This window comes from Euprymna scolopes, chromosome 6, assembly GCF_053919585.1.
Source record: "Euprymna scolopes isolate OS-2025 chromosome 6, ASM5391958v1, whole genome shotgun sequence".
Lineage (NCBI taxonomy): Eukaryota > Metazoa > Mollusca > Cephalopoda > Sepiida > Sepiolidae > Euprymna > Euprymna scolopes.
In genome coordinates, this window is record NC_136487.1 from 92,217,058 (window position 1) to 92,232,606 (window position 15,549).

At 36.4% G+C, this 15,549-nt stretch overlaps 1 protein-coding gene across 50 annotated transcripts in view; it reads left to right on the plus strand.

Annotated features, from left to right (window-relative positions):
* The window catches only part of LOC145277786 (uncharacterized), a 212,418-nt gene that overhangs the window by 176,128 nt on the left and 20,741 nt on the right, over positions 1-15,549 (plus strand). For 48 of the 50 annotated variants that reach the window (XM_080129551.1, XM_080129552.1, XM_080129553.1 and 45 more), the window contains one exon: positions 7,508-9,130. The exons of the other annotated variants lie outside the window; for them this stretch is intronic. In XM_080129551.1, coding sequence (XP_079985677.1) covers positions 7,508-9,130 — 1,623 coding nt within the window. The remainder of the gene's footprint in view (positions 1-7,507; positions 9,131-15,549) is intronic. 50 annotated transcript variants of the gene reach the window in all.

Here is a 15,549-nt window from a genome sequence, read left to right on the forward strand (position 1 = left end):
GTGTGAAAATATATACCAGCAGAAGACCCCAAGTCGTCTGGGATTGAATAAGATGTGTGGGACTATATACATTCAAAACACCTGGAGTCGAATGGGATTGAATTAAACGTGTGGGAATATATACTAGCAGAAGACCAGGCCTCACCTGGGATTAAATGGGGTTTATAGAGATATATACTAGCTGAAGGCCTGGCGTCACCCGGGATAGATTTAGATGTGTAGAATTATATACTAGCAGAAGCATGGGATTGAATGAGGTGTGGAAATATATACTAGCGAAAAGGCCGACCTTGCTCGAGATTGAATCAGATGTGTGGTAATACATACTAGCAGAAGACCCAGTGGCGTCAGTGATTGAAAGAGATGTGTGGTATTATATACTAGTGGAAGACCTGGCACCACCTGGGATTGAATGAGATGTGTGGAATTATATACTAGAAGACCTAGCATCGCCCAGGATTGAGTAAGATGTGTGGAAATATGTACTAACAGAAGGCCCAGCATTGCCCAGGATTGGAAATATATACTAGCAGAAGACTTGGCATTGTTCAGGATTGAATGAGATGTGTGGAAATATACACTAGCAGAAGACCTTATGTTGACCTGGATTAAATGAGGCTTTTGGAATATAAAATCAGTCCTGAAAATGACTGAAACAGTTTTCAATGTCAAAATGACCTTATTTGATGTCTATTTAATAATATTTTGGGGGGGGGGGGTATTAAGTCAGTCCCCAAAATGGCTGAAACAGTTTACGATCTCAAATTACTTTAATTCATATATATATTGTTGGTCTTCTGTGAAGATGAACTAGGCCAGTTTCTATAGGGGGTAATCAATATTATTCTGAATTTTCAATGTTACCTTCGGGGAATGACGTCACGGTTGTAGTTGTGAGTAGAAAGAAGCATGATTATGTTGCTTTTAAATGTGCTCTGGAGTTCTCTAGAAATTACCAAACCATCACTTTTGGGGTGGGGCTGGAGAGAGTAATATCCATTTTGGGGTCACAATACAATCTCCCACAATGTCATATTCCCAAAATATGGAATACTTGTGGAATCATATTCTGGAAATGACATTGTTTCTCTTACTATTATGTTGTCGGTAGTGGTGGTGGGGAACTACATTAATATTAAAAATAGTAGTAAAGTAAAAGCTGTCTAATTATCATCCGTGTCAATTTATTTATGTAATTATTTGAAAAACCTGCTAAGTTATGGTCAAGAAAAAAATATCATTTCACTTAAAATGATAGTGCCAGTGGTGGGGTGGGGTGGGGGAGAACACACTAATGTGGAATGTTTAGTGAAGCAGGGATTGCCTAATCAATAAACTTCTGAGCATATATGTGATATATGTGTATTTGTTTGTAAAACCTGCTAAGTAATCTTCCAAAAATTACGCTTTTTTCCAGAAAATGTTGGTGTCGGTAGTGGGGAAAGAAAATGAAACACAGTAATGTGGAATTTGATAATGAAGCAAGGGTTGTCTAATCACTTACTGTGTCAATGTATTTATGTATTAATTTGAAAAGCCTGCTGAGACATCTTCCAAAAATTACATAATTTTTCTTACAATTATAGTGCTGATAGTGAGGAAGAAAAGAAACCCAGTAATGTTGAAATTTATGGTGAAGCAAGGGTTGCCTAATCAATAACCAAGACAATGTATTTATGTATTAATTTAGAAATCTTAATGATCCATCTTCTAAACATGATTTTAATTTTCTTAAAATTATGGTAGCCTTGGTGGGAAGAGAAATTATTTCATATATGTTGTACAATACCTGTCGACAGTATGTTCAATTATTTCCTTTATGTATTTAAATTAACCATCCAAGGGTAGGTAAACTTATTTCAAATATGTGTTGTATATTACCTGTCCTTGTGAAGGTAAAATTATTTCATATACATGCTGTAAACTACCTATACTAGAGAAGCTACAATTATTATATACATGTGTAATACCCGTCATAGGGTAGGTAAAATATTCTTTTGCTCAAAATAGCAAATGATACATAAACATTAAAAATTCCTTTATCCTAAGAATAATGAATATGTTCAAAATCAACTTCAATTTTCTCATTGTTTATATGGTCCTGAGCAACACCGGGTAGCCCTGCTAGTCTATAATATAAAAGGCAAAATGTGTGTATGTCCAAGAAAGGCTTTTTTTTGCCGGGCTTCTCGACAAGGTTACGACTTTGGAGAACTTTCCTTATACACCCTAGATTATAATATCGAAAGCGGACGTCATCTCTATCTTTATTTTGATCGAGTTTTTAAAAAGTCTCTGGTTTCCAGTGTTCGTTTGTCTTTTTCGTATAAATAAAGCAAAACTAATCGAAGCAAACACATCTGTTGCATTCTGGACTGGGACGTCTTTAAGACAATCAGTTTTGATCAATGTGGGGGAACCCTTCATATCAGACAATTGCTATTCATTAGAGTTCCCCCTTTTTGAGGGGAGTTGGTTTTCCCCAACAACGTGGGGAAAAAATACGGCAGAAAGCTGAAATCTTAACTGGCCTATAGCCAGAATGAAGTGCATGATTCTTATCCGCTATGGCATTATGGTTAACATTGCTAAATTTGAACGCTTTACACTTCTGCTCTCGTCATCGCGTAACAGTAAGATGTCAGGTTTTCTTTCAGTTTCTTTTTCGCCTCCGCAACACGGGTTCGAGCCTGCCTGCCTACTACCCCTTTTTTTTTCTTTTTTCACTCACCTACAAACACTTGGGCAACGCCAGGCACCCCCGATAGTCTATAATATAAAAGGCAAAATGGGCGGGCGCATTCGTGTATGTCCACAAAAGGCTTTTTACACCAGGCTTCTGGACAAGGTTACTATTTTGAAGAACTTTCCCTATACTCTCTAGACTATAATATCTCAGATTCAAAAACAGACGTTGTCTCTATCTTTATTTTGATTGAGTTTTAAAAAAATCCCTGGTTCCCGGTGTTTGTTTGTCTTTTTCATATAAATAAAGAGAAACTGATCAAAGCAAATCCAACAGCTTGGCTTTCCTGGCCGCGGCACGTCTTGAAGGCGATTAGCTTTGATTAATGTGGTGGAAACCCTTCATATTAGACAATTGCTATTCATTAAGACACTGCCAGAGTTGGTTTTCCCTAACATCATGGAATAAATACGTCAGAAAGCTTAACTGGCTTCCAGCCAGACGTTCATTTCTGCGCCTGCGTGATTCTTAACTTATTTTTCATCTTCTCTTCCTCCTTGATTGACATTGCTAAATTTCAACACTTTACACTTCCGCTCACGTCATGGTGCAGCGGTAAACTCTCAGGTTTTCTTTCACTTTCTTTTTTGCCTTTGCATCGCAGGTATGAGCCTGCCTGTCTACTACCACTTTTTTTTCCAAACACACACCTATAAACACTCGGGCAACGCCGGGCACCCCCGCTAGTCTATTATATAAAAAGCATAATGGGTGCGCACGTTTTTGTATGTCCACAAAAGGCATTTTTTTTTCAGTGTTTTTGACAAGGTTACTATTATGGAGAACTTTTCCTATACTTCCTAGATGATAATATCTTTGATTTGCAAATGGACGTCGTCTCTTTATTTTGATTGACTTTTGAAAAATTCTCTCAGTTCTGTTCTTTCCGGTGTTTGTTTGTCTTTTTTGTATAAAAGCAAAACTGATCGAAGAAAACAGCAGCACCTCCTGGCTTTCCTGCTGGGATGTCCAGAAGGCAATTAGCTTTGATTAATGTGGGGGGAAACTCTTCATATCAGACAATTGCTATTCATTTGAACACTGCCAGAGTTCCTCCCTTTTCCCCTTATTTCGTGGGGAAACAAATACGGCAGAGAAAGCTGAGTTAAGTGTGTGATTCCTATCCGCTATGGCGTTACGGTTGACATCACTAAATTTGAACACTTTCCACTTTCACTCCCATCATGGTGTACCGGTGTTTCATGTCTTGACTCTATGACTTTGTGATCGAGTTTGTTTTTTTTTAACAAGAGTAAACAAGTGAAAATAATTTTTTAAAATATTATGTGGGTGCGTAGTCGCCTTTAAAAACAACATTTCCTTCAAAAACAGTCATAAAATGTGTTTTCAATCGATATTTATTCAATAATGGACCAGTTTTCCTACCTAGCAAAAATGGACAAGTTTTCCGGATACGACTTTTCCAAGGACGAGTTTTCCGGGCACCAAAGTTTTTTTTATATAAGCAAATGAACAGAATGACCATTTTTTTTCTTCCTGTTCGTTTGAAACACAATTTCAATGCAATTGTTAAAAAAGAAAACTATTAACAAATATGTCTCATTTTGCAGATGATAAAATACATTTTTTTATTGTATAGGGAAAAATATAAGCCACGCGAATTAATAAATGCATATATATTTTTTAAATTAATAATGTTTCTTAATCAATATAATATAAAAGTAAATATGAAAATCTGATAGCAAAAAAACGTTACTTCCATTAATCATTTTAGCGCCGTTGAGCATCCATAGAATTGACACAGAAAATGATAATTCTGGCCTGGTAGACTAACACAAAACGTAACTTTAAAAAAACTTGTTTTCTGGAAGTTTTTGGATGCACTGAAAACGAATATCACATTTAAAATTGGAGCCGGCAACTAGTTTTCATGATACTGAAAAGATACTTTTCTGCATGTAGTAATGTAACCTGGCGGTCATATTTGTCCAATTTTATTTGGTTTCCACCTTAACATTTTTCTTTAAAATGACGTCTTTTATATAGGTTTTCAAGTATGCTGAAACAAATACCCCATTTAAATTTTCTGCAAATAAGTAGTTTTCTGGATATTAAAGCAATGTAATTCTTTGTTATAAGTGGTAGCCATTGTTATATGCGCAAGTGCGTGTGCATATATATATATATATATATATATATATATATATTAATATTGAAAAAAAGGTAAACTCTTATCTTGAAAATTCATTACTTCGTTTCTGATTTGAACAAATATGGCTGGCACGTTACATTAATGCATGAAACATGTGGGAAAATATCTTTTCAGTATTGTGAAAACTAGTCGCGGACCCAATTTTAAATGCAATATTTGTTTTCATCACACTCGAAACCCCTTAGAAAACAAGTTTTTACGGTAGGTTTTGTGTTGGTCTCCCAAATGTTAGCAAAGGCAAGATAACTTACTCTACTACCTATCTGGAAGAACGTGGAATTCGAAGTCGTTAAGTTGTTCATTGCTAAACGTCGGTGACGAATTGATTTGTTGACAAGTTTACTTCAGTGGAAAAAATAAATGTTTCAAGTGTGTTCTTCTGTGAAGAGTGTTTTGGATGGCTAGTCGCCAATAACACGTTTTTGTTGGACTTGACTGTTGAGTAAACAGCTATTAATTTTTTCTGTGAAAAAAAATTGTTAATTTACTGTGAAAAGAATTTTTATTGTGAGGTTATTTTACGAGGGGAGTGTTTCTTGTAGCAGAGAATATTTATGCCATGTGTGTAAATGGAGTCGAGTTGACCCATGTTGTTGTTGTTGTAATATGCATGGTGTGCGTAAAAGGCAGGGAGTTAGTAATAGAAAAAGATAGCATGTAAAACAGCGAAAGTCCAAGCCATGTATCAGAATTTTTTGTACACTAAGAAAGTGTTAACTCTTTTTATAGGCTGGTGTTTTTTATATGTAGTCGTTGTGAAAGAAAAGATGTTTTTTCTTTGTTTTGTTTTGTTTCAGGGAAATGTATCCGGTTGAAACGTTTTATCACTTTCTGTAAAAATGTGGGATGTATTTGAAGTGAAATGTATTTCCGCTTTGTTCATGTGACATGTGTTTTAAGTTCAGCAATGATGTTTTGTTTTTCTTTTTGGTGAAAACAATGTCTGGTGTTAGAACAGTGTTCTAGAGAATTCTCAAGTGATGAGTAAGCGACATTTGAAGATTGTTTTTGTTTTTCTGTGAAAAGTGCATGCATTTAAAAAGAATTTTTTAAAAGATCCTTTGTTTTGTTTGTGACGAGTATGCAGGCAAACCGAATTTTTGAAAGGAAAAAAAAAATTCTTCGGCAATGTGAAATGTAGCGTTACTGAAAGCTTGTTGTTTTTAAGAGGCTAGAAAAAAATGGACATAACAAATAACGCCATAGAAAGTTACATGTTCCGGGGTCACCATTTCGCCTTTTATATACTCTGTCACGTGATTGAGAGCTGGCTTATGATTGGACAAGCCAGGAGAAAATGGATTTTAAATCTTGAATCGAGAGAATTAGCTTCTGCCTATTTGTAGCAAGTGTCGGCTGCTACAATACTGCTAGAAACCCACCCAATACATATCACGGTAACAAAAATTTTTCCAGATAGATAGAAGTGTAACTTATCTTGCCTTTTCTAGCATTTATTTGTTATATATTTGAACTTTTGACCACTTTTTTGTACCTCTGTGGATTGTAAAACAAACACAAGGTTTTAAATAAAAAATCAATCCAAAGATTAATTAAAGTTTTGTAAATATATAAAAAGCCCACTCTTGGTCGCAAAAATCCACTCAAATGTGCAAAAGTGAAGGTTAAACCGGTGTCAAGCAAAATCTGTCCTTTTCTAAGTGAAGCCGGTCAGCAGGATTTTAAAAAAGAATCTCTTATAATTGTCTTATGAAGTTATTCCCTTGTTTTTTAATATATATTAAAAATATTTGTATCAAACAAATGAACGAATCTCTTAATGAACCCATTAAAAATATTCATAACCATTTTTTTTAACAATAAGAAACCTACTCGTATGGAGTTATCCACCTCAGATATATATCAAGCATTAATTTAAATTAAAATTCTTGTGAAATAATTATTCAAATTTTTGATAACAATGATACCATTAAAAAATACTTGCATTAAACAAATGAACAAATCTCTTAATAAAACCATTAAAAAATAAACAAAAAAAAGAAGCCACAACTTCCTTTTATTTTCCAATGTTTTCATTGTTTTATTCAAATTCTCGAATTAAACAAATTAACGAATCTCTTGATGAAACCATTGAACAATTATTAAAAATTTCGGAAAAGATTCTGAAAAAGAAAATATGCAACAAAAAGTTGGTTTTCTGAATTTTTTCGTTTTTGCGTCTTTTGCATCAAACACTATTATTTCTTTCCATGTATCCAGATGTCGCATTTTGTATTTCCTAAGTGACGTCACCATTGAGTGGCAATGTTTTCAATTCAGTCTATGATTGTCAAGATTGCACTTGTAAAAACTGTGAAAATTTTATTGAACTTAGCTTTTAATAGATACTCAAATAAGTTATTTATGCTGCTCGGAATTATTACACACTAGGGAAGCAACACCAAACTTTCTCTCTTCACTAATGCTCCTCCCCCTCCCCTTCTCAGTTCTATCCTCTCCCTCTTTCAGTTTTTAGCATGCCTCTTCTATGCAAAAATAACTTTTCAAAATACCTAGTCTCCATGCAGATTTAAACAGTAAATTTTAACCTCTCCACTCTTGATTTTTTTTTTCAATTGACATTGAAGGAGAGGGAAAATCTACCACCAACAACAACATCAATTCGAAGGATTATCATGGATCCTACAACCTGGAGGTGGATACAGAAGAAGTGACTCCTCTAAAGAGTGCCTTCCCTACCAGGAGCAGGAGTTCTTCCAGTGAGGGAACAGAAGAAGGGAAAGCATCAATCCAAGCGGGGGAAGATCACCAAAAGAAGAAACTAATGACAACTTACTCACCAAGCCCATACCCACACCCACATCCATGCCCAGTTCAATGGCAGAAAACAGTGCCAGTAGTAACATCATGGAGACCCCAGTCACAGATGACACCCGAAAAATACAGAGAGCTCTTCCATACTAAGTATGCTCAATACACCGAGGGCAACATAATCAAGCCTGTCCCTGGTGTGTGGGAGAGCATTCAAAAAAGAACAGTCTCCTTTGTCACATTTGACATTAAGCTGAAAAAGTTAACTGGGGTCAAAAAGGAAATTATGATAAAGCTCCTTTTGGACTTACAAATTCCAATGCAGTATGTGTGTCGCAGGCGCTTCGCCATGTGGGACGTTCTGCTTCCCACACAGAAAGATGCTGAAGAAGTGGCTAAGACTGACCTCAAATGGAACAACTTAAAACTTAAAACAAAATATCTGAGAAAAAAGTGTACAACAGTCACCATCCTTGGCGTCCCATCATACATAGAAGCAGAACAACTTGGTGCAGTAATGAGCCAGTACGGAAACGTTGAGGCAGTCGTCCCTGTCAGAGGTCCTAAGGGTGTAATGATGGGCGACTACACCCTACATATGCAGCTAGATAGAGACGGCTTCAACAAGATACCTGCTCTGCTCAGTTATGAAACGTGGACATCGTTGGTCATAGTTGAGGGCAGACGACCACAGTGCTGGCATTGTCAACAGCAGGGGCACATAGCCAAATTCTGCCCTAAAAGAACAAAAGCCCCTGTTAGAGTCACAGAAGCAATGACCACACCCGTGACAACAATGGTTGAGGAAAGCAAAAGCATTGATAAGGGAGGCTGGAACATGTTGGCATGTAAAAACACTAAAAATTCCAGAAAAGCAATCACCAGCCCTCCTTTTACGGACAAACCAGTAACCTCGAAAAAGAAGGTGCCTGCTCTGAAGAGATTAACAATGCAACAAAGGAAGAAAGAAGTACAACAACCTCGACAGCAGAAGCCTGCTTTAACAATGGCAGTAACGTCATATAGGATGGCTTTAGTCAAGCGAAAGTTGGCGTTCCCTTCTTCAGAATTGAAAGAAGAGACAAGAAATGAGAACATAGCATGTCAATCTCCTTCAGAAAAAGAAATGAACCAAAGTAAACCCAAAACTTCGACCCTAATTCCAGGTGAACTTTGTACACCTACCGTCACATCCACTACAACCTCATCAGCATTACATCAGTCTTCACAAAGAGTCTGTAAGACTGAGCCAGAGAGGACTAGAAACCAAGCTATGTCCCTCAAAACTGATGCCAGAATGCTGATGTCGTTCCCGAGGCCCAAGCGTCGTTCGAGGGCCATGTGCCAGGTAGTAACTGAAACAATGAATGCAGTACCAGGGATGGAGCTAGATGGAATTAATTATCCATCGTTTAAGAAATTTGAACATAAGATGGAAGGTAGGGTCCCAATTTATTTCCATCCTTTTTTGTACTGTGCTGTTAAATTAACTTTTCCTTTGAATGTCGGAGGTGTTATCTGAGGTAGTCAAGCAATGATTGAACTATTAACAAGTAGCCTGTGGCACACTTTCAGTTTCCTTACTTCTGAGGAACATTGATTAGTACTCATGTTCATGTGCTTAAACTTGGCATACCAGGGGTATGAGATCCAGAAGTAGTGCTGCTCACGTGTATAGGGACCACCTGGCTCATAACAGATGTGGCTGCACAACAAGAAACTTATTGTAATTTGCTTGATAACTGGCACCTGCTCTCTAGGGATTTTGATGTCTTTTTAGCATTCGATAGCTGTTATGCTTGGGGAATATTTTTGTTAGTGGGTTGTACCTTGTCTGTAAATGTAAATATTTTCTACACAAATGGAGAAGAAAGGCTGGTCATGGTTGATGTTATCATTAGCAATAGAAAGTTCTTGATCATCATGATTCATGTGTCCAACACTACTGGGGGAAAGAGTTTCCTTTTTTGGTGTTTGTAAGTATTTCTCAAGGGTTTGGAGTAGTTCATTGTAATTAGTGATTGGAATGCCATCTTTGATCCCAGGATAGATAGAGTAGGTGAACTCGAAAGTTAGATAGATGTAAGAGCACTCCATCTGATCTGATGACCTTGTGCATTCTTGTTGACAGGTTTCATCTCCATCATCCAGGGAGGAAGATGTGAACACAAAATTCTAATGTATTTTCCTGTTCAAGTACTTATTTGGAGAGGATGTTAATCAGAGTCAATTTAGATTTTGTATCTTGCCCCATGTTTCGTTGGTAGAGTTATTCAGATAAATTGATTATTTTCCATTTGAATGTAGTAATTAGACCTGGACTAATTTAAATACCTACTTATTGGAGATACGTGACTTCTGGGAAAAGCTTATTCAGCAGGCTTTAGCTAGGTCAGTAACAAGAAGTTGTTTTTTTTTTTTTACTCTTATCTTAAAAAAGGCACATTGCCACTTGGACATGAGGGGATCTTATTTGGGATCATATTTACAGGTATATTATGTAAGGAGTTGAGCAGCGAGATGTCTGTTTACATTGCATTTAAATTTCTGCATATCAGTATAGTCAGAGAAGCAAGAGACTGCGCGGGAATTCAAAAGTCTAGCAGTTTGGGGGAAAAAATATTATTGTAGAAAATTTTCCAGCATCTGAAGATTTCTACGGTGAAGCAGTGGGATGTTTTTATGTCGAGGTTCACAAGTGCTATAAGCTTGCTAGAGTACCTTCCATTAAAATACTTGTAAAGCAAGCACAAGGATGCAACATTGCGGTGATGGAACAGGGGTTGGAGTTTGGTTGATAGTGCAGGACCTATTAAGTTGGAGACTGTTTTGGACCCTGACTAAGAAAGAGAGACTAGTGGTTGGTGCACCAGCCGAGATGTGGCAATAATACTTTATGCATGGTCGAATGGTGGCTTTGTAGAGATACAAAATACTTTGTAACAACCTTGGCAATGTCTTCAATGTATTTGTTCCAATTCATGTTGCCTGTGAATCCTAAGCCGAGGAGTTTGAATGAAGAGCTCTCAGGGAGCATGTTATTAGTCATGATAATCGGTGGTTGAGAAGGTTTCTTATGATTGTTAAAGGAAAGAAGGTCAGTCTTAGCAGTACTAAAAAGAGGTAGGTGAAATGTAAAATTAGATGCTCATCTTGAATAAAGCTAGAGCAGAAAAGTAATTAGAAAATACGTTGGTTCCAGTAAGAATTTTCTAATCATAGCATTAGTTAAGAGTGACCTGAAAGGTTTCACTCACGAGGATATAAAAGTTAAGTAGTCAGAGTTAGATTAGAAGGTGTCTAATGAAGTTGCAAATATTAATGCTAAAGAGCATAGTTCTCTAATCTATTGAATCATTACATTCAAGAAATCAAAAGCCTTGTATCGCCACAGGAAATCTGTGAGAGGTTCTATAGTATTTCTAGGATCGCTTCACCCAACTGCCCAGATTCTACATCTAGGAGTTTGGCAGTTATTTGACTAACTCACCCTGCCTGGAGAAGGCTCATGTGGATAGCTGTGATGGTTGGGTTACATAGTATGTGCTGAATCAGATCAACTATAATAAATTGACTTGATGGTTTAACCAATGAATTGTTCTTCAGGCTGTCACACAAGTTTATTATTCTCTAATGGATATGTTCAATGATTGATATGGTCGAGTTACCAAAAAATGATCACATTTGAAAAAAAATAAAAAGGGCAGGCATGAAGGCTCATAACTTTGTTTACCACATTTTAGTAGGAGTTCTTGTGAATCGTTCACAGCTTGTTATTAGTGAGTTGATTGAACAGGATTAAACCTATGCTCTGAATAGGAGATCAATTCGAAACAATTTGCATTATCATAGAGGGATTAGAAGATGGCACCTAAACCATGCTGATCAATTTAGATCAGTTCAAAGCTTTCAATAGGGTCGACAATTGTTGAGTGGGATCTGTTTTAATCCAGACTTTGGTAAATGGATCTTCATTTGTCTTGCTAGTCGATGGTAGTGATGCAGGTAAACAGAATGCGACCAGGATCGTCAGGGTTGTCCACTGTCACCTTAATAACTCTAAGTTTTCTCTGACTTGGTGATGAATCTGAAATGTGCTACTCTTTAATGACCAGTTCTAAAGTAATCATTAACCCTTCTTTTTGCATTGCAAAGAAGATGAATAAGAAATGGCTTTAACTGTATCAAGCTTTGTGAGTTTTAGAGTTATATCAATGAGGTAATGACTTGCATTGCTCCTGACAGTTGATATACCTAAATGTAGCATCTACGGTTTACAACGTGGCTCCTTTATGGTCCAGGGAGAGACAAGAAGCCATAGCTTGACTGGTAGTGTGGATCTAACATTTAGACATAGGGAGTGGGGATTCATGACCTTTTCATTGCAATCTGATTTCACGCTTAAAATATCAGCTAGGTCAAATTAAATGTGATAGTGAAGAGATAATACTCTGAACTATTTAAAAGAAGGTTGATACACACTGCTGACATATGTGTATTTGAATAAAATAAGTTTAAGCATGCATTTCCTGCCTAGGCATGGTGCACTCTAATCTAATGTTTGATCAGAACCAATCCTAGTTACCAAAGTCTCTTCTGTCCTCACCTTTTCTTTATTGGTATTAGAGATCTTCTGAGATCTCAACTTCTTAGAATTATTTTGTTCCTACCCCAACCTAAAAATGGTACTTATCTTGAAAGACACCATCCATGCCCACGATGACATTTTGTTTTTCTTTTTATTCCCCAATAGTCCAAATTCCAACTTTGGAACTGACTTGCTTTTTTTCAGCACTTAAATCAATCCGGAAAAAAGTAAGCAGCTCATACTTAGACAGGTTTGAAAGAGACCTACTAACTAAGCATTATTTATTTTTGTTTTTCATTTTTAGGATGTTTTTAAATATTCTCCTCCCTCCCCCCCATTATTCATAAAATTGTACATACTTTTTTGAAAGTAAAAATCATTGAAACCATTTGAGGATATTTTAAGTAGGGTAGGCCATAGAGTGAATGCGGTATTTTGGTGATCGGAACTAGTTTAGAGAATGACCTTGTGTTTTATCATTTTTATTTTTAATTTCTGTAAAAATATAAGGATAAATAAATTATCAAAATTTTTTCTTAAATCTTTAGATAATTATTTTGATTTTAGATTTAAATTGATTAATTATAACATTAATGTTAATTAGAATTATGTAATTAAATAATTTTTATGTTCACTTTAGACTCCTATGTGGCATATGTGAAGTTTGTGGCATGCTGCATGAGTCCGGGTGAAATTATAGCTGTTTTCCTAGCTGTTATCCTAGATGTTATCCTAGTTTCTCTGTCATTTAATAATATGGCAGAGAATGGCCTTAAAGCTACTTTCATTTGTGGGTTACCTACAAGCTTCTTCTCAAATGGAAGAAATTAACATTTCCTGACTTCTGAATTGAGTAAGAACTACATTGAAACATGACTCACTCAGACTCATTGATTATGGCAGCCAAGGAAGACCAGATTAAGAATGTCAGGATAAGGTGTTTTGAATGTGATGGTATTAACCATTAGCAAGGAATTATCTCACTCAGAAGACATACGGAGAATATGGGACTTCCAACTGTAAAGAAATGATGCACATTGCTTTTAATGTGAAGGGCCTGACCACATTTAACTGGATTATCCTGTCAGGGACGACAGCTATGTGTCTGCTTCTCCTGAAGCAAGATGTGAAATATGGTCTGAAAAATGAGCCTGCAGTTGTAATTTCGTTTCTGATAATAATGGAGGATAAAATTGGGTTTGACCTCTTGATGAGAATAGATGTGATAAAAGCTCTAGGTAGAGTATCTATCTCAAAGTCAGAGAACATCTAATTTCTTGACAATCCATTTAATGCACCAACACTTGCTATTGAAGGACACAATTTTTGTGCAAAGTATAATCAACAATAAAATGAATGGACTGTAACCTGGAAATGGGCAGAAGGCAAGGCAAACAGGAAAACCGTGTCATAGGGTATTCGATGCAAGCAACAGACAGAAGAATGTTCCAGAAAGAAGTAGAGCAATGGATCTGAAAAGGCTGATTTGCTTCCACTGATGGACAAAATCTTGGACCCTCAAGGAAGTTGTTCCTGTGATGGCTGTCATCCAGCAAAACAAATCAACAGTACACCCTGTAATGAACTACAAGGTGCTCAACCTCCATGTGAACGCATACACTGATGATGATGTTTGCACCAGCAAACTGAGGAAATAGAAATAGAAAGGATCAGACGTAGCAGTGTTGGATCTCCAATCTGCTTATCTCCAATTGCACATAACACCATTGTTTCCAAGGTATAAGGTACGACTTAAGTAAGTTAAGATTTGGATTGAACACTGCTCTGCAAATACTGAGGTCCATTGTGACTTCAGTCTTATCACAGAAACACTAGATCAAGAAGATGACCTCAGTTTATATTGACGAGGTGTATGTAGATGGGGATGAAAGTGTCACATCTGCAATCAGTGTTACTAAACCTTCATTATAAATTGGACTGGCTAGCAAATCCCTGGAGCAACCAAAGAATGTGGTTTGGATGCTTGGTTTGCTCGTTTGGAGAGTAGACAATTCCCCGCTTTGGAAATGTGGGAAGAAGTTACGAGACATTTCAGACAGAAGAAAGGTGTTCTCTTTTTGCAGGAGTCTCATTAGACATCTTTCAGTGTGCAGTTGACTGTGGGGAGTGACTAGCATCATCAAGCAATATTGGTCTCTCAGAATTTACAACATAGAATATTGCACTGACCAATCTGTCACTAAACCTTATTCCATGCTGACATGTTCCTTCCTGTTCAATTGTTGCTTCTCCAAAATCAAATAGTCAAAAAGTAGTCTTTTTAACAGTTGTTTTTTTTTTTTTAATATATTTCTAAGTGAAGCTTGACTTGGGATTAAAATATTTCCATCTTCTTTGCAAGGTTCAAACTGAACCAATCTGTTGTCAGTAAAAATAATTGACAATTCACTATAACGAAGTTCTAAGAAAAAAATATGGTTAAAATTCATCTTATATTTTGACCAGAACAGATCCACGCATTTTGTTTTCAATTTATAAAACTTGTAAAACTATCACTGTCTACTGTGATTTCTATTTTCTTATGGTTTGTACTTTTAATTCCATATATCTTCCATATATTGCCTTCTGTGTGTGGTTCTCCTGGATGGCTTCAATGAGAAGATGAAATAAAGAGATGGGTCAACACATTGTTTATTAGGGCATAACCATTACAAAAAGTACATGAAACCATGCTAATATTAGGAGTTCAAAGAATTAGCTAAAGGACTTGGCTAATGCAAAAAGTTTAATACATAAGCGATTGATGAATAATTTCCACTTAAATTGATTGAATAAAAAATTGAATAACTGCTTAAAGATTATGATATGTCATGTATAACGCTAAGCAAGCGTTCAACAATCACCTGTTCTAGTTGGTGTTAGTTTATAAATATGAGCTATCTGCTCATATGTAAATTATACTTAATTTGCATATCACTACATCTCCCTATAACAGAAGGGCTTTATGCCGCGAGTATTTTATGTACTTATCGTGCCCTCCTGAACATCTTACTTTATCTCTTTCCTTTTCCTTGGAGATCTGGATCTATCACGTCTTTCCCTATAATCGCAGTGTTCCTCCTGCATATTCTGATCTTCCTCTTCTGCCTTGTCCCATTCTACTTCTTCCTCTTCTACCTCGTCTCTCTCTACTTCTTCCTCCGCAGTCTCATTCAGCAGTAACTCTTCTGTTATGCCAATAATGGGCAGATCTGAAGGCATTTCCTTATCTGATTGTTCTCCTTGGGATCTTATTTGGTCAGCATGAGC